The 18,184-nt window shown below is 48.3% G+C and overlaps 1 protein-coding gene across 1 annotated transcript in view; it reads left to right on the forward strand.

The window, feature by feature from the left end:
- LOC107119346 (synaptopodin 2-like protein) overlaps positions 1-18,184 on the forward strand; it is a gene marked incomplete at its 3' end in the record, with an annotated part of 34,558 nt that overhangs the window by 8,011 nt on the left and 8,363 nt on the right. Inside the window, exon 2 of the mRNA XM_015421812.1 lies at positions 16,172-16,323. Within this exon, the coding sequence (XP_015277298.1) occupies positions 16,172-16,323 (152 nt within the window). The remainder of the gene's footprint in view (positions 1-16,171; positions 16,324-18,184) is intronic.

Here is an 18,184-nt window from a genome sequence, read left to right on the forward strand (position 1 = left end):
CAGGGGTCATTTCGTAGAAAAAGAGCTAGGGGAACTCATTAGCATAACTCATTAGCATATGCCACACCCGCTGACATCAGGGGCCCGGCGGTGGACCTGCAAGGCCAGCGGGAGTGCGAGGAAGCCCTGCCAAGGCCCTCCCTGGCCCCAGGCAGGCAGGGGTGGGGAGAGGCGGGGAGGAAGCAACTTACCCTCCCTCTTCTCCTGCCTCCTCCTGGCTGAATGAGGATCGGAAGCGGGGCGGCCAGAAGCAGGGGGCTGGGCTTCATCATGGGCCCCGCCCCTCACCCGGGGGAACTGTGATCCCCCACGATTCCCCCCCGAATCGACCTCTGACTTGGGTGCACTCATGATCAAACCATTTTTTATTGCTGGAGATCTTATCATGTTTAAGATCTCCATGTCTTGAGAGTAGAGGCTGGAGATTGGAAATTAATGGGTGTTAATAATCAATGAGAGAGATCCCCCCCCATCATTATTAGCTATTAGGACTTGCAGGAAAGACTGGCCATTAGCTGATTTTGTCCAGAGAAAAATTTTTTCCTTGATATGAGAGGACCATTTAAGTCTAATCCTCCCTGTCTGTTCCAAAAGCTTAGGCTCCGTCACTTCAGGACAGAGTCGAAGTGTTAGTGGACCAAAAGTTTTGAGGGCTAAGGGTAAATGGTCACTTTCTGTTCTTATGTCGATCAGAAAATCAATATAATCATTATAGACATCTTGTGAGATAAGAATGTAATCAGTGGTCAAGTGCTTTAAGCCTGACCAATATGTATATTGGCCGGGGTAGTCACCCGATAACAGACCATTCAGAATGACAAAATTTAGCCTAAAAGGGACTTCCAGTACGGCAAGCAAACGGGTGCGCTTCTGGATGCACGAATTGCCTGCTTCCTTATTTGCTCCTTTCGGTGTGCCCCGGGATCACCGGTGGACGCCGGCCAACCTCCTGGAGGGAGATTGGGTTGCAGGGGGCTTAATTCAGCCATCCCTCACACCTGGCAAGTGAGGGGGTGGTTTGTATTTGCCCCGAAGCAGGAGTGAATGAAGGCAGGAAACATGGCCGCCATGTTTTCACCAGCTGCAGCCACCGTTTTAGAGATTTTTTTATTAATCCCCCCAAAAAACATAACACAACGCATGGCTGATTAAAGAAGAAGAGGAAAGAAGTGAGTAAATGCACTCTATCTACCTGTTCCTTAAGACTTTACTTTGATAAACCCCTTTTCAATTGCACCCAAATATTGGAAGACTGGCCAGAAAAGGATTGGGACGAAACTGTTTTGCTTGCTAACCAAGGGGGAGAAAAGAATGAAGCCTGTAAAGGAGGGAGAGGAAGTGGAGGTAATATTAAATATAGATATTGGGCAACTTACCCTTGAACAATTTAAAAAGCTGTTAATTGATGAGATTTACCAGGCGGCGAAAGTGACTTGTGAGGGTCTGCTGGAGAAACTTAAGAGCTCACTTCTTCGTGCGAAAAGAAAGAAGCAGCATGGGCAAGCTCTTTCACGAGAGGATGAAGGTGTAGAATCTGGCTACTCTCGAGGAACTAAGCTAAACGACACTAATACTGGACGTATGTTGAAATTGGGACATAAAAATAATTATGAGATTTGTCTAAAGGGAATAATAAGGAACTCTAAAGCTTTTGAAAGTAAAAATGGAGACCGCTACGGTAAACTTTATGGGAAGCAGACCAGACCAACCAAAAAGAAAAAAGACGGTTACACAAGGAAACCTAGGAAGTATGTGAAAAGCAGCAAGGGAATGAGAAAGAGCAGAAAGAGGCATTTTTTGAGCACTTTGAAATTTAAAATGGAGGATCTGAAAAAGGAGGTCTGTACTTACAAAGAAATAAGACACAGGATTCTGAAAAAAAGAAAGCTATAGGAAATCAAGGAAAGAATGGTGGGAAATGATCTATATTTTTGATCAGTCTCTTAATCTCCATGAAGATTAAACTGGCATGGCTAGGATCTGAAAGATATATTTAAATGCATAGATTAGACTATTATGATTTATGTTCAAAACGTCTTGGCTAATAGTGCAACTGCAAATTTGAGTATACAGTTCCTCTGTTTGGTTTAGAAGTAGCTCTATCATATATTGAATGGAATGGAAGAAATTGCCTCTTTATGCCTTCTTTAATGTTTATTTCAAGTGTTTCTGTTTGTTTGACTGGACTGAGATAGGCTGTGTATGATGCTGAATAACACGTTAATAATTAACTATTGAAGTAAGTGAGAAAACTGATTTATGTTTTTGGCTTCTCTGTTTTTTGCTTATATTTTTTCTTTAGTTAACCAGATACATGTTTAGACAATAAGGGGGAATGGTATTTAAAAATTATAGAAAAGTACTGAGTGTTTGATTTGGTAGGATTAGTGTTTAAAAGGTAATTGATACTCTGGGTATGTAAAAGGAAACTTAGCTTGGGGAGGATTGGAAGGAGGAGGGTGACTTAGAATGGCAAATCTTCTCCTTTCCGTGGCTCTTAGTCTTCGTAGTGTTTATCTGTGGTGACTTGCAATGCGTAAGCTGGCAACTATTAGAACCAATTAACTACTGAAATAACAGTAATAACTATATGTTTACATATAGGGTCAAAGTGATATGTTAAATGTGCTTTGTAGGCTCTATGAAATACTGTACGTAATTCTAAAATGTTTTATGGAATAGACTCAGTTTAAAACTAATTACTTAGGAATTAAGGTTAAGAGTTTGGTCGCGGCTTTTTGTGTGTGTCTGTTTTCTCTCTTCTTTTTGTTTTTTGTATGGAACGATGTGATGACTTAAAGGTATAAGATATAGAAATAATCGAACCAAATTATGTCTGTAATGTTAGAATTTTTGGATGGAATGCGAAATTGTCTCTTCTGTGTGTATCCCAGTCTTTTATTTTGTTTATTTGTTTGTTTGTTTCTCTTTGCATGAAAATAAATAAAAGCCAATTGAAAAAGGCATGTGCCAGCAAAATTGACAACCGGGTCTAAAGAGAGGTGCCTGAAAAGTGGCCAGAGATCAGTTTCAGATATGGGGTCGCCTGTACCGCTCTCATCAATCAGCTCTTCATCAGTATGACCTAACCATGTGTTAGAATCATTGGCAACAATTATGGCGGATGAAGGAAACATGCCCAATATGTGACAAACATATCCTTCCAACTCTTCCCAGGCATTTTTGATATCAGACTGTTTCGCAAAAGGTTGGATGTACACATTAGTGCAAATTACCTTAAAATTAGAGAATGATAAACTAAGAGCCAGAATCCAATTCTTGTTACTTCCCAATTTCTTGGGGAAACTATTTAACGATGAAGACACCAGAATACTCAGTCCTCCTGAGGTTCTTCCTCCTTTAGGACAGATCGAAGCACATGAATGAAAAGTCAGGTAGTTATGAAGCTCAAATGGGTCTTGCATCCAAGTTTCTTGTAGAATGATTATCTTAAACTGTGAGAGACTGTATCTTGCCTGTGTAGCCAGAGGCAGTGGGAAAGGTTCCAGCTATGAGAACTAAGGTAATGCTGAACTAGACTATTGCAACTTCAAGTGATGCTAGCCTGTCCTAATTAAACATTGAGGATACGTGCAGGATGAGAGGACTGTCTTTTTTCACCTTTTCTTTGATCAGGGGTGTTCTGTTTATTTGTTTATTTATTATTTTGAATGTTCTAGGCCTGATCATTTTACCCACAGCATGCCTGTTCAGTCTAGCTGTCAGAAGTGTGATAACAGGAATGGGCAGAGAACAAACTTACCATCTATGGAGCATGATAGCTCAAAAGCATGATGTTGTGATAGATCACCCCCATTCTGGTTTGTGGGAGTGAAATAGGAAGCGTGGCTACCAGCCGAGCCTCTAAAAAGCAGCACAGATCTGGAGTGCACAAATCTGGAATGTGGGAAAGTACCGACTGGATCTCAGGGAAAACCTTTTTGCAGTAAGAGTTGTGCCACAGTGGAATCAGCTGCCTAGGGAGGTGGTGAGCTCCCCCTCATTGGCAGTCTTTAAGCAGCGTCTGAACAAACGCTTGTCAGGGATGCTCTAGGTCAGTGGTGGCGAACCTATGGCACGGGTGCCAGAGGTGGTACTCAGAGCCCTCTCTGTGGGCACGCTGTCAGCTATGCTGACATTAACAAGGGGGGGTTTCGGGCTTCGCTGTTGTTCTGATTGCCTTGCATTCATTTTGTATGCGCTTACATGTGTCGTGGCCGAAACGCTTATCTATAACCTTGAAGTTGTGCTGGTGGAGAACTGTTGAGTCTGTAGTTCATGAGAATTTTCCTTTTCAGGTTTGGGTCCCAGCTTGCTATTGTTAGATGGCTCAGTGTTAACCCGCGCACGCGAAAGTACCTAATTGGCCAGCAGAGTGGGGGGGGGGGACATACGAATACCCTATATCTTATTATGCACTTGCCCAGTCAGGCATTCTGAACAGTGTTCCTGTCAGTGCATCTATGGCTTATCAATAAAGCAAAACCTTCTTCCTGTAGTGTGTGTTCCGTTGTTAAAGTTGTGGGTTCTGACACACGCATGCCATCGCCCCAGCCAGGCCCAGGCCATCATTAAAGTGTCGAATTCTCTGCCAAATAATTTTAAGTAAATGAAAGCATTTGGGATTGCTTCCCTTACTTTGTTTGGATCCTCTTAAGTTAATGTTATGAGTTGTTTTTTTCCCCTAAAGTAAAACCTCAGTATTCAGGTTAGATTGCCGTGTTGGCACTTTGCGATAAATAAGTGGGTTTTGGGTCGCAGTTTGGGCACTCGGTCTCTAAAAGGTTCGCCATCTCTGGCCTAGGCTGATCCTGCGCTGGGCAGGGGGTTGGACTGGATGGCCTGTGGGCCCCCTTCCAGCTCTGTGGTTCTGTGATTCTATATCCCTCTCAGAGTTGCAAGTGGCAGCAGTTGCTATTCAGTTTGTTTTTGGGGCAATGTCACCAAGCAGAGCCTGCGGACAGCCATGGTTTTTTCCAGCCTCCTGGGAACCCAAGGGTAACATGGCTTGCGAGTGTACTCCTTCACATGGTTCTTGTCTATACAGTAGATATCTCTTGTGTTTCTGGGCATGGCAAAGGCCCCAAGTGATTGCTTGGGGTGGAGGGATCTGAGGCACTGCAGGGGTCTGGCTTTGCTTCCAGCCATCCACGGCACGGCACGGGATGGGATGGGGGTGGGGGGGGATGGGATCCTGCTGAGAATGCTGTGAGCTTAAACTCCGCTCACTGTGACAGCTGCTGGTTCAGCTGAATTAGGCCTTTGGAGAAGTCAGGTGGTGACACTTGACATATCGTTTCCATTCCCATGGAACAGCTGCATTTTAATACTCTTCCTCCTCGTCAGCACACTGTGAGTGCATATGGTCATCCTTCCCTGTTTAACATCATGGCTGTTCTCTGGCTCTCTTGCAGGGAATGTTTCTGCCTGATCTGTTGTCTGGGGCAATAAATACATCTGCATGGGTTGTACATCTATTGCGAAGAGGCTGCATTTTGTTCCCCCCTCCAGTGTTCAAACTGCAATTGTCCTCTAGGGAATATGCAGTTCTTCCACCATGAAGCACACTTATCACTACTAGAACTGCTGTGCTGTTGTAATGTTGTTCCCATATAACTTTAGGGGAGGCTTGTGACTCAGTGAGAGAGTGCAGGCTTTATGTGCAGACAGGCCCAGGTTCAGTCCCTGGTATCTCCCATTCAAAGAACTCAGGTAACTGGTGTTGCGAAACACTAAGGTCCTGGAGAGTTACTCCAGGCAGAGATGACAATGGTCTTGACTCAATATAAGTGTCAGGCTCTCTGTAAATTTTACAGCTCGCCTGTCATGGAGAAGGGTGTGTGTGTCCCCCTCTCTTTGCTGTATCTGGAGCTTGACACCATGGTGGAGCCAAATGTCCCAGTGTCTTATTTGTTATTCTGTTTTCTTGGTAGATAGAGGCTATGTGTCCGGGGGGGGGGGGGGGAATTGGGGATCTATTTATGCGGCAAGCACAGGCTGTGAATTTTACAGCTCGCCTGCCATGGAGAAGGGGGGTCCTATTAGTTCTGGCAGGTAAAATACCGTGGGGTGATTGGGTCCTTACCTTTTATTGCTGCTGTTTGAAACCACTATATCTGTAACCTTCGCATGCTAATCTTTAGTTCTACCAAAGAAGTGTCCAGAATGGTATCTATCAATGATCTTAATAAAGTTAGTTTTATTCAGACTGGCTGTTGTTGAGAACTGATTTAACCAAGTTTCTGACAGATTGTTAGAAATCTGAGTTTCTTCCTCAACTTCCTGCACCACAGACGTGATGAGCAGAGAGGACGGGGAAATCCCTACAACCGCGGTGGACAGCACCGAACTAGAGAGACGGATCACGCGGCTCCAGTGACGGCTGTGGAGCCCAAAGGAGCCGAAGGGGGGGGTGCGGACCTGAGACGCATGGGTGCCTCTCCCCTCCTGGGCTGAGCCCACCCGGCTGTTAACTCCCAACCCAAGGGCTGAGAGATTCGCAGGGGATGACGCCAGACAGTGCTACGGGCACTCATTCCAGGAGGAAGCAGAGTGCATCCGTGATGTGGAGGTCACTGAAGCTGAACGTCTCCATAGGGAGTTCCGGAGTGAGGCTGAGGAGATAAGGCTGGACATGCCTGGCATAATTATAAAGGCAATCCAGCAAGAGTTACAGAATCATGGAACTGGGAGGGCACCTGTCCGATTCTCCAGGCATTCAAATAAATCCACGTTTGTAGCAAAGTAGCATTTATTAAAGCGATGGTGAAAACAGGAACACAAGGATTGTTAAGAATGGAGACTACCTCTGGGGTACAAGGTAATAAACAAAATCATACCAGGCCGTGGCCAATGGTTCATTTTCCCGCGTGCGGGAAAGCAGGTAAAACAGGCGCCCAAACCCCTGGGAACAAACGGTCTTAAACATAAACATTGATTCAGTTCACAAGCCCTAGCACATACTAATCAAAGCAACTCCAAAACTCCTTCCAACCTCCAGTAGTTGACCTTGGGCATTATCTAAGTTTCAAAGCAGTCCTAACATACAGAGAAAGGAATTTACCTAATGAGCACAGCAGAAGCAACAAAATGAGGGCGGGGGGGGGGGGGGGGGGGAATGAACTCAAGCTAGAAGCATACAATGTTACACAGAACTCCATGGCAGCTTGCTGACAGCACCGCCAGCCCCTCTGCAAGGGCCTCTGCTCCTTCCTCTAGCACCTCCGGGGGTTCCTGCTGGCCCAGTCAGGCCGAACGGACCACCTACAGCCCCAGCAGCTCCGGAGCAACCCCGCAACGCTTTGGAAGTGACATTTGATGGCACTCCAGAGAAGCTGGTGTTTTCCCTTTTGCAAGTACACAAGTTCTTGTGGGCCTGGGGCCCTACCTTCGCCACCAACAAGCACCGTGTGGCCTTCATCGGGTCGCAGCTCTGGGACCGGGTGGCTGATTGGTTTGTGGGTCTCAACAACGTCCAGGGACCGGAATGCCGCGATGTGAATGCTTTCATGTGGGCCCTCCGAGGCCAATCAGGGCGGACGCTCGGTGCGAGAGTACTCAGATGAATTCAAAACATACGCTGCGAAGCTCCAGGGGTGGCCCGAGGAGGTCCTCATTGAGTTCTACCGGGCTGGGCTGAACCACACAATTCTGGATCGGGCACTGGCCCAGGACAACCCGCCAATGTTGAACGGATGGATACAGGTGGACTGCGAGGCGGAAAACCGCTCCAACCTCTTGTGGATGTACCAGCCATGAACTCCTGTGAAAAAGGCAGCAACAGCGACAACGACGGAAGATGAGAGAGGCCGTCAAAGATCAGCGGATGTGTCAGGGCCTATGCCTGAGATGAGGGACCCTGGGGCATTTTATAGCCAGTTGCCCTCTTGACAAGGACCCTGGTGATGGAAAGAAGCAGAAAGCTTCTGAGAAGAAGCCCAAGCCGAAAGGAGCGTGGGAGAAGCAGGAGAGCGACGAAAGCCTGAAAGAACCTCCTCCGGAGGAGGAGACAAAATGGAGACAAAATGGACAAGCCAGCGGGAAAAGGCTGGGACCTGCTGTGAAGGGGGCAACCCGGCAGATCCGAAAGTCCCATGCGCCATGTTCGGTGAGACCCTCCAATGCTGGTATCTCATAATCATTTCATTATTAAGGGACAAATTATGTGTGACTGAGGCACTCCATGGGTTTTGTTTGGTTCTCATTTCATTTTTTTTTTTAAACTGGCAGCCTCACATGGAAAAAATCTCTTTTTTTATTTCATTGAGTTAGTTGGTAGATGACCCCTGAGGTACCTTCCAGCACTATTTTTCTATGTGTCTACTGGGGAGACAGGTCAGGAGGAGAAGGTCAAACATGCCCAGCATCACGCCCCCCGTCCTTCCAGATCAGCCTCATGGGGCTGCTGTAGGGTTGCCAGCTCTGTGTTGGGAAATAGGCAGAGATTTTGTGGGTGGAGCCTGAGAGGTGTGGGGTTTAGGGAGAGGAGGGACTAGGGAGGGGAGGGGCTTCAATGGAGTATAATGCCATGGAGTCCACCTTCCAAACCAGCCATTTTCTCCAGGGGAACTGGTCTGTGTCACCTAAAAATCAGTTCTAACCCCAGGAAATCTCCATTCATGACCTGGAGGTCAGCAGACCTATGCTGCTATTCTGATTTAAAAAAAACAAACAAAAAGGAAATCCTGACCTAGGATTTCTCGCACGGCAGCTAAAGTATTCCCTCATTTACTAACCTAGAAAAACTACTGGAATGAGGGGAGGGGAGAAGATGGTGCCCAGCCTGACAGGAAGAGAAATGCCACTTTGCTCATTCGTTATTACTGGGTTTCATGTTCTCATGCCAGAGGGATTTTTTTTAATGTTACAGGCAGAGGAAGAGCAACGATTCTTAAAGGGCAGAGTGGTGGCATATGTGGTGATGGATGTGGCAGATGGAATGAGCAAGTTCTATTTTAAGACTGCAGGAAAAGCACAGAGAAGATCCCCAGAGGCTTGCTAGAAGTCTAGCAAGTGTCTAGACAGCTCATACCACCCAAGAGAGTGACATTTTCCCCTCCCTCCTCACTTCTGGAGAGACACTTCTAAGGACTTCACTCATCCCCATGCAGATCCAGCTGTCGTGGCTGAAGAAGAGTGGGGTCGCTGGTGGTTTCAACTTTTGTTCAACCAACTTCCATTTGAAGCAGGTGTTTTCCTGACCAACTGCAGGAGCACCACCAGCGGGAAGCTTTGGAATTTGGCCCTGAACATGGCTGGAGGGGCTGAGGTGGGAAATACGCAGCAAGGCCTCAGGAATTGCCAACCTCCAAGTGGTACCTGGAGATCTCCCACTGTTACAACTGATCTCCAAGCGGCACAGGCCACTTGCCCTGGAGAAAATGGCTGCTCCGGAGGGTGGACTCTCTTGGGCCTTGTCCCCCGCTAAGGTCCCTCTCTTCCCCAAGCCCTGCTCTCCCCAGGCTCCACCCACAAAGCCTCCATGTATATTAAGAATATTTTTATGTGTATTTGTTGGGATTGTTTTCTGTTTTGCGGGAATTGTAGCATAGAGCTATTGTGGTATAGTGGCTGTGAATTAGCAAGTGTCTGCCTTACATTTAGCCCAGCTATGGACTGCAGGTGGAGCCTGGAGATCTCCCAGAATCTCAACTGCTCTCTAGACAACAGAAATTAGTTTTGCTGGAGAAATAGCCTGCTTGGGAAGGTGGACTATATGGCACTTATACCCTTCTGAGGTTCCTCCCCTCCTCAGGCTCCCCCTCCGAATCTCAAGGAATTTCTCAACCCAGAGTTGGGAACGCTAGCTATGGATGCATCAGGTGGCCTGAAGCAAGTTGCCACTTTGCTGGCCTTCGTGGTCTCACATATGGGGATAACCGTATTTTGCAGGGCTGCAATATGAGGTAATGACAAGACAAAGGAGATACATGTGTATGTCCTTTGTTGATAACATTGCAGCAATAAGCATCTTCACATACACTCTGAGTACCTGAAGAAGTCCACAGGAACACTAGGGATTATTAGTATATTTAAAGGCCAAGTAAGTGCTTGAGGAAGCTCCGTGAAGAGAGTACAGAGGGCTGCAGGGCTCAGCTCAACTTTTTGCAACCCGTCACTGTCCCTGGAGGACTCAACTTTCTGCAAGCCCTGGAGGGGCAGTGCCTGGCAACCAGAAGTTTCCAGTGATCCCTACAGATACACTTTGTCACTTCTTGTAAGAACTTCCAAGAAATACAAGGCTGCATTAAAAAACATTCTCCAGTGGCACGGAGTGCATGCAGTGGCATGGAGTTGTAGTGGAGAATCTGCTGCCTCCATTGGGGACTTGGCAAACCTAAATGCAATCAAATGCAAAACTGTTAACTAATTCCAAGTTGTTGTTTGGGCCCAAGCTCTTCCTGTATCCTTTAGATGAAAGTCCTTGGCTACTGCCTAAAAGAAGTGTGCATATTGCTGAATAACAGTGCTGAAAAACTCCTGTAAAACCACTTGAGAAAATGGCATGGGGGACAGGGCTAAAGCCCAGTCTCCATGTACACATGGTCCCAATCTGAATCAGGCATCCCACAAAGGGGAACTGCAAGGGACCTGCAGTTACACAGGGTGGTGACTTGTATACTACTGTGATGGACTGCACTTTTAAGAAGCTTAGACATGTTGTACAAACAGATAAAGATCTGTGAAGGGTTAATTCTTCACAGAGCCAGAGAGCCTTGAGTGACAGGCTGCTCAAGGAATCTGATTGGTTAGCATCCGCTGAGTCTTGAGAGAGCTGCATGCTGGGACAGAGTCAGTAAGATTTCTGCCTTGACTGAGCTGAGTACTGGCAGCCTGCTTGCAGCTCTAGCTGAGAAGAGTTGAATACTGAAAATTTCGGAATTCAGCCCTGACTGAGAGCAGTTTAACACAGACAGGAGAACTGGGGAAAGTGGGCAAGGATGAGTGGGTAGTTAGATGGAGACTCCCATTCAGGCCAAGGAAAGTGGATAGATCTTCTAGAGAGAGAAAGAATTTCCCTGCCCAGCCTAAACAGGATGATAGTTCTGAAGAGTACAAAGACCCCTGGTCTTGTGTGGTTGGAAACTGCCTTTGGAGACATCAAAGGTCAGTTAAAAACTCAAGATGAGTACTGATGTTTCAAGAGAAGGGGTTTGGGTACTGGAAAGAGTTTGTATACTACTGTGATGGACTGCACTTTTAAGAAGCTTAGACATGTTGTACAAACAGATAAAGATCTGTGAAGGGTTAATTCTTCACAGAGCCAGAGAGCCTTGAGTGACAGGCTGCTCAAGGAATCTGATTGGTTAGCATCCGCTGAGTCTTGAGAGAGCTGCATGCTGGGACAGAGTCAGTAAGATTTCTGCCTTGACTGAGCTGAGTACTGGCAGCCTGCTTGCAGCTCTAGCTGAGAAGAGTTGAATACTGAAAATTTCGGAATTCAGCCCTGACTGAGAGCAGTTTAACACAGACAGGAGAACTGGGGAAAGTGGGCAAGGATGAGTGGGTAGTTAGATGGAGACTCCCATTCAGGCCAAGGAAAGTGGATAGATCTTCTAGAGAGAGAAAGAATTTCCCTGCCCAGCCTAAACAGGATGATAGTTCTGAAGAGTACAAAGACCCCTGGTCTTGTGTGGTTGGAAACTGCCTTTGGAGACATCAAAGGTCAGTTAAAAACTCAAGATGAGTACTGATGTTTCAAGAGAAGGGGTTTGGGTACTGGAAAGAGCGTACCAGCCTTCTGGACTGGAAACACAAAGAGTCAGAGAATATTCAAAGAAAGTATGTTGGAGTGTTTAGAAAATACTGCGACAAAAGTCTCTCAACATAAAGATTTAAAGTAACTCTGAATAGTTTAAGAAACTCTCATTAACTTGAAACACAAGAACTAAAGTCTGTACTGGTTTTACCTCAGAAATGTTAACTCCTTATTTCACCTGACTTTTCCCCTCTATGTTGAATAAAATATTTTGTTAATTTGTAAAAACATCATGACTGCCATCATTCTTGTAAGCGGTGAGCGGTGGCGCAGGCATTACAAAGTCTGCTGATAACATCTGGACAAGCAGCCGGAAGGCTGTTCGATTCCCCACCACGGCCAGGTTGAGCCCCCGGCCCTTGTCCCAGCTCCCGCCAACCCAGCGGCTCTAATTAACATCAGAGGAATGGGTACCTACCCTAGGTGGCAGGGGGCACCCTCCTCCCAGCCTTGTGTTGGGACGATGATTGGCAGTGAAGGAAAAAGTCGAGTCGGCGGCAGCAGTAACAGCGGCAGCAGCAGCGAGAAAGAAATGGCGGCGGCGGAGAAACTGTGAAAGCGACCCAGGATGGCGGTGACTGGTCCGAGCAATGGTGGAGGCGGAGTCGAAGGCGGAGTTGGACGCAGAGCTGGAGCAACGTCAGAACACGGGACGCAACGCGGCAGGAGCCGCTTGGACGTTAGCCGAGGCTGCGCCCGAGGAAAGACACGCCGCTCCAAGAATAACAGCCAGCTCGTGTCCAGCCGACGGCAGCCGGGTCGCAGGAACAACAACAACAACACATAACAATGAAGCTGCCGAACGAACGGAAGATCGTGCCGTATCAGGGGTGCTGGTAGGTTGTCCCCCCCCCGCACCATATGTGGCCCTAGATAGGTTACTGGCTACTATATATATATAGTAGCACATTGTAAACCGCTCTGAGACCCGCTAGGGGTTATGAGCGGTATATAAGTTACCTGTAAATAAAATAAATAAATAAATAAATAAATAAATAAATAAATACAATCAAAGTTAAAGGGGCCTCCCAAGCTGTACCTCAGGTACCTGGGCTGAGGACATTGCCAAAATATTATACTGGGACAACCAGAGTTCTTCAGCAGAGAAGAAAACACATTACTAGGGCAGCTCAGTCAGGAAAGCGAAAGAAAAATGGAAGATCTGAGCAAAGGTTCTTCGACTGAGGTACAGCTTGATTCCTGTTATGTACGTGGACCGCCACCAGGGGTCCGCGGAACAAGCCAGAGCTTGGATCCTAGAACAATGGAAACTTCAGATCCTGGATCCCCCAGCCCCAACCGATAGCCACCTTGGCGGGACATTCAAACCCTCCAATGGGAATGGGGGGTTGCTGGGTGGATATGTATATAGTTGGCCCTGTTGGCCGTTAGAGTTAGTCTTTGTTTGTGTTAAGTACAATAAACGTGTGCTACAGCATGTCGTCGTCTGAGTCCTCCATGCGGCGAAACCAGTACTTTTCAGTGGCGACGAGGATGGGATTAATCAAAGTGGGCCAGCACATTGAGGACCTTCCGCGCTCCCTTTGCAAGCTGCCAACATCGCGGCCAAGTCAAACCGCGACCCCCTTATGTCCCGGGTCTTGGGCTGGGTGGTGAGGGGTTGGCCGGCATCCTCCCCGGGGTCCGAGTTCGCGGCGTTCGCTACCTGGAAATATGAGCTGTCAGCCCTCAAAGGGTGCCTCTTGTGGGAAGCCGGGTAGTGGTTCCTGGCGCTCTTAGACAGAGGGTCCTCGTGGCCCTCCTCGAGGCACACCCCGGCATTGTAAGGATGAAGGCACTGGCTCGAGTTAAAGGGGCCTCCCAAGCTGTACCTCAGGTACCTGGGCTGAGGACATTGCCAAAATATTATACTGGGACAACCAGAGTTCTTCAGCAGAGAAGAAAACACATTACTAGGGCAGCTCAGTCAGGAAAGCGAAAGAAAAATGGAAGATCTGAGCAAAGGTTCTTCGACTGAGGTACAGCTTGATTCCTGTTATGTACGTGGACCGCCACCAGGGGTCCGCGGAACAAGCCAGAGCTTGGATCCTAGAACAATGGAAACTTCAGATCCTGGATCCCCCAGCCCCAACCGATAGCCACCTTGGCGGGACATTCAAACCCTCCAATGGGAATGGGGGGTTGCTGGGTGGATATGTATATAGTTGGCCCTGTTGGCCGTTAGAGTTAGTCTTTGTTTGTGTTAAGTACAATAAACGTGTGCTACAGCATGTCGTCGTCTGAGTCCTCCATGCGGCGAAACCAGTACTTTTCAGTGGCGACGAGGATGGGATTAATCAAAGTGGGCCAGCACATTGAGGACCTTCCGCGCTCCCTTTGCAAGCTGCCAACATCGCGGCCAAGTCAAACCGCGACCCCCTTATGTCCCGGGTCTTGGGCTGGGTGGTGAGGGGTTGGCCGGCATCCTCCCCGGGGTCCGAGTTCGCGGCGTTCGCTACCTGGAAATATGAGCTGTCAGCCCTCAAAGGGTGCCTCTTGTGGGAAGCCGGGTAGTGGTTCCTGGCGCTCTTAGACAGAGGGTCCTCGTGGCCCTCCTCGAGGCACACCCCGGCATTGTAAGGATGAAGGCACTGGCTCGGAGCTACGTGTGGTGGCTGGGGATTGATGCCGAGATCGAGTCATGGGTCCGGAGGTGCCAGACATGCCAGAAAGTTCGGCCCAACCCACCAAGTGCACCCTCACAGTCCTGGGAGTCAACCCGCAAACCATGGTCCCGGCTACATCTTGATTTTGCCGGACCATTCCAGGGACTAACATTCCTAATCATGGTTGACTCCTACTCCAAATGGCTGGAGGTCAGCCCTGTGTCCACCTCCTCCATGCTGGCTCTTCACCACGCACGGCCTGCCGGACACTATAGTCCCAGACAACGGGGCGGCCTTCACATCTGTGGAGTTCCAGGAGTTCCTACAGAGGAAGCTGATCAGGCACATCCGCTCGGCACCCTTCCACCCCGCGACCAACAGTCAGTCAGAGCGGATAGTGCGGACCGCGAAGGAAGCCCTGAGCCGGATTTCAGAAGGGGACTGGGAGTTCCGCCTTGCCCGGTTCCTCCTGACCTACAGGACGACGCCTAACCCCATCACATGTCACAGCCCCGCCGAGCTGCTAATGGGTCAGCGCCCGACAACGCTGCTGGATCGACTGCACCCCGACGGGGCACCGGGCTCGAGGAGGTTGACTGAACAGCGGGAGGCTCCGAGGGGGTTCTTCCCAGGGGACCCAGTGTTCCTCTGGAACTATGGGTCTGGACCCCCTTGGATAGCGGGCCGTGTCACCAGAGTCAAGGGTCCAGTCTCCTATGAGGTGTCAACAGAGGACGGTCGACGTCTGCAGAGACACATCGATCAACTGCGGAGGTGGCAACTGCCGGAGTCGGGTAACCCCCCCCCCAGTTGACGACCAGGGCGGGTGTTCCTGTTCAGGAACCCGACATCCCAGCCGAAACCCATCCCATCGAAGAGGCTACACCAGGCGGCTCTCTTCCAGAGGGAATCGAACCAATAGCCCGACAGCCGACCCCACAACTGGCGCAACCACCCCTGGACATAGCTAAACAGCCGGAACCAGAGGTTAGTGAGCCAGTGCTGGCCCCCAGGCGTTCCACACGGGAGTGCCGCCCCCCCGCATACTTGAAGGACTACGTAACGTAGGCAGAGTCGGAACTATAGGGGGAGGGGTGTTATGTACGTGGACCGCCACCAGGGGTCCACGGAACAAGTCAGAGCTTGGATCCTAGAACAATGGAAACTTCGGATCCTGGATCCCCCAGCCTCAACCAATAGCCACCTTGGCGGGACATTCAAACCCTCCAATGGGAATGGGGGGTTGCTGGGTGGATATGTATATAGCTGGCCCTGTTGGCTGTTAGAGTTAGTCTTTGTTTGTGTTAAGTACAATAAACGTGTGCTACAGTATGTCGTCATCTGAGTCCTCTATGCGGCGAACCCCCATACCACAATGGGTGCCACAGAGTCCACCTTCCAAAGCAGCCATTTTCTCCAGGGGAGATCCTGGAGATCAGTTGTAATTACAGGAGATCTCCAGGCCCTACTGGGAGGTTATGTCTACGAAGTCATCACATGCCCATTAATTGACAAACTAAAAATGAGTACATCACTAAGTCCAGAAGGCCAAGGTTTGGCAAGAACACAAATGCAAAATGTTAAACTCCTATGAAGAATATGCAGCTTCATTGAGATCAATTTCTTTACTGGAGGTCCATTGACTTTCCCCAAGAAGAGTCCTTTGGAGGATGGTGGAGAACTTCAGATTCTGATCTACAATAAGGATCCAGGATGCACCTTGGTGGTTCTGGGTGTCATTTGGAAAGAATCAAGCTGCTAACTTATTCTTTCATTCTCACCCTCTCTCTCTGCTTTCTCTTTTTAGATCCGCAAGAGGAGCAAAGCTTGCCATGGGGGCCTGTGGGAAAATGATGAGCTGGTGTCCATCAATGGAAAGCCATGCGCCAGCCTCTCCCACTCAAGTGCCATGCAAATCATTGACTCTTCCAAGGGCATCCTCAGCATTGTGGTTAAAAGGTAATGGGGAGGACTGTGGGATTGACTAACCCTAACCTACCAGTGGGAGATGGGGGTTGCCAGATCCAGGTTGGGAAATTCTTGGAGACTTGGGGGTGGAGGACAGGGACCTCAGCCCACCCTCCAATGTATCTATTTCTGTATGAGCTGTAATTCCTTCCAGGAGACCAGGGCCAGTGTCATCATAACTTCCTCAGGTGTGACATCTGCTAGGGCCCAAGGCTTCTTACAGGGCCCACAGCCAACAGCCAGATCCTGCCTTGACACCTCCTCTGCCTTGCGTGGAGGAGGAGGAGGAGAGGAGATTGGATTTATACCCTGACCTTCACCTGGAGTCTCAGAGGGGCTTACAAACTCCTTTCCCTTCCCCTCCCCACAACAGACACCCTGTGAGGTGGGTGGGGCTGAGAGAGCTCTGACACAACCTGCTCTTTTGCAAGGACAGCTGTGCCAGAGCCTGTGACTGACCCAAGGTGCGTGCCCTCCCCTTGCCCACTTGTTTGCAAGCCCTCCAGAACTCTGGCTCCTGAGCGACCTGGGCTGCCCAGCACTGCCAGGGTGTGTGTGGGGACGGTCGCAGCAGGAGTACTCCCAGCTGCACACACCTCCCTGTGCCATTGAGGAAAGAGCATGCAGGAGGCTGTGGAAGGGGTCAATGAGCAGGCAGGGGGTGGCGGGAAGGGAAGGATAAGCAGGGGGTCCTGGTGGGGAGGGGGAACCCTGAGCAAATAGGATTTATTAAATAGGATTTATTAAATGATGACACATAATTGATAACATAAGGAGATTGTTAAATATACAAAATGCCCCCCAATTTAAAATCCCATCATTGATCCTATCTGTTGATGCAGATACGGTCTTTGATAGATTGGAATGGCCATTCCCAAAACATCTTTTGAAAGTAATGGATTTTGGACCAACTTCTGTAAAATTATAGATGCATTATATTCTGATGCAAAACGTTTGTGTCTGTTAATAGGTCCATATCAGCACAATTTGATTTGTCAAGAGGCTCAAGGCAGGGTTGCCCTTTGTCACCCATATTATTTGCTTTATCACTTGTAAAGGTAAAGGTAAAGGTTCCCTTGCTCGAAAGCCAGTCGAATCCGACTCTAGGGTTGCAGTGCTCATCTCCGTTTCCAAGCCGAAGAGCCAGCGCTGTCTGAAGACGTTTCCGTGGTCATGTGGCCGGCATGACTAAACACCAAGGCACACGGAATGCTGTTACCTTCCCACCAAAGTGGTACCTATTTATCTACTTGCAATTTCTTGCTTTCGAACTGCTAGGTTGGCAGGAGCTGGAACTAGAGACGGGAGCTCACTCCGTCATGCAGCAACCCAGGTCTTGAACTGCTGAACTACTGACCTTCCACAGCCTGCACTTCAGCGTCTTAACCACTTGAGCCACCGCAGCTTGAGCCTATAGCTAATGTAATTAGGCATCATAGTGATATTAAAGGAATTTGGATTGGACAAAAACAACACAAAATAGGATTATATGCAGTTGACATAATTTTGTTTGTTAGCAATACAGAAACTACTTTACCTGCGATTATACAGGAATTCACTCTCTTTGGTGCCTCTTCTGGTTTTAAGATAAATGTTGATAAAACTGAAATTCTTAAAATGCATCTATCACAAGGTTTGATAGAACACATGAAACACTATTTTTCATTCAAATGGGTCACTGAATCATTGAAATATTTAGGAGTGCAGATTACTACTGAGTTATCACAACTATTTAGATATAATTATGGGCCATTGGTGCATATTAACAAAGAACTGAAAGATTGGTCTAGATTAAATCTATCATGGCTTGGAAAAGTGGCTACAATTTAAATGATGGTGATACCCCGCTTTT

Source organism: Gekko japonicus, unplaced genomic scaffold (assembly GCF_001447785.1).
Source record: "Gekko japonicus isolate JY-2015 unplaced genomic scaffold, Gekko_japonicus_V1.1 scaffold5416, whole genome shotgun sequence".
In the NCBI taxonomy this organism is placed as follows: Eukaryota; Metazoa; Chordata; class Lepidosauria; order Squamata; family Gekkonidae; genus Gekko; species Gekko japonicus.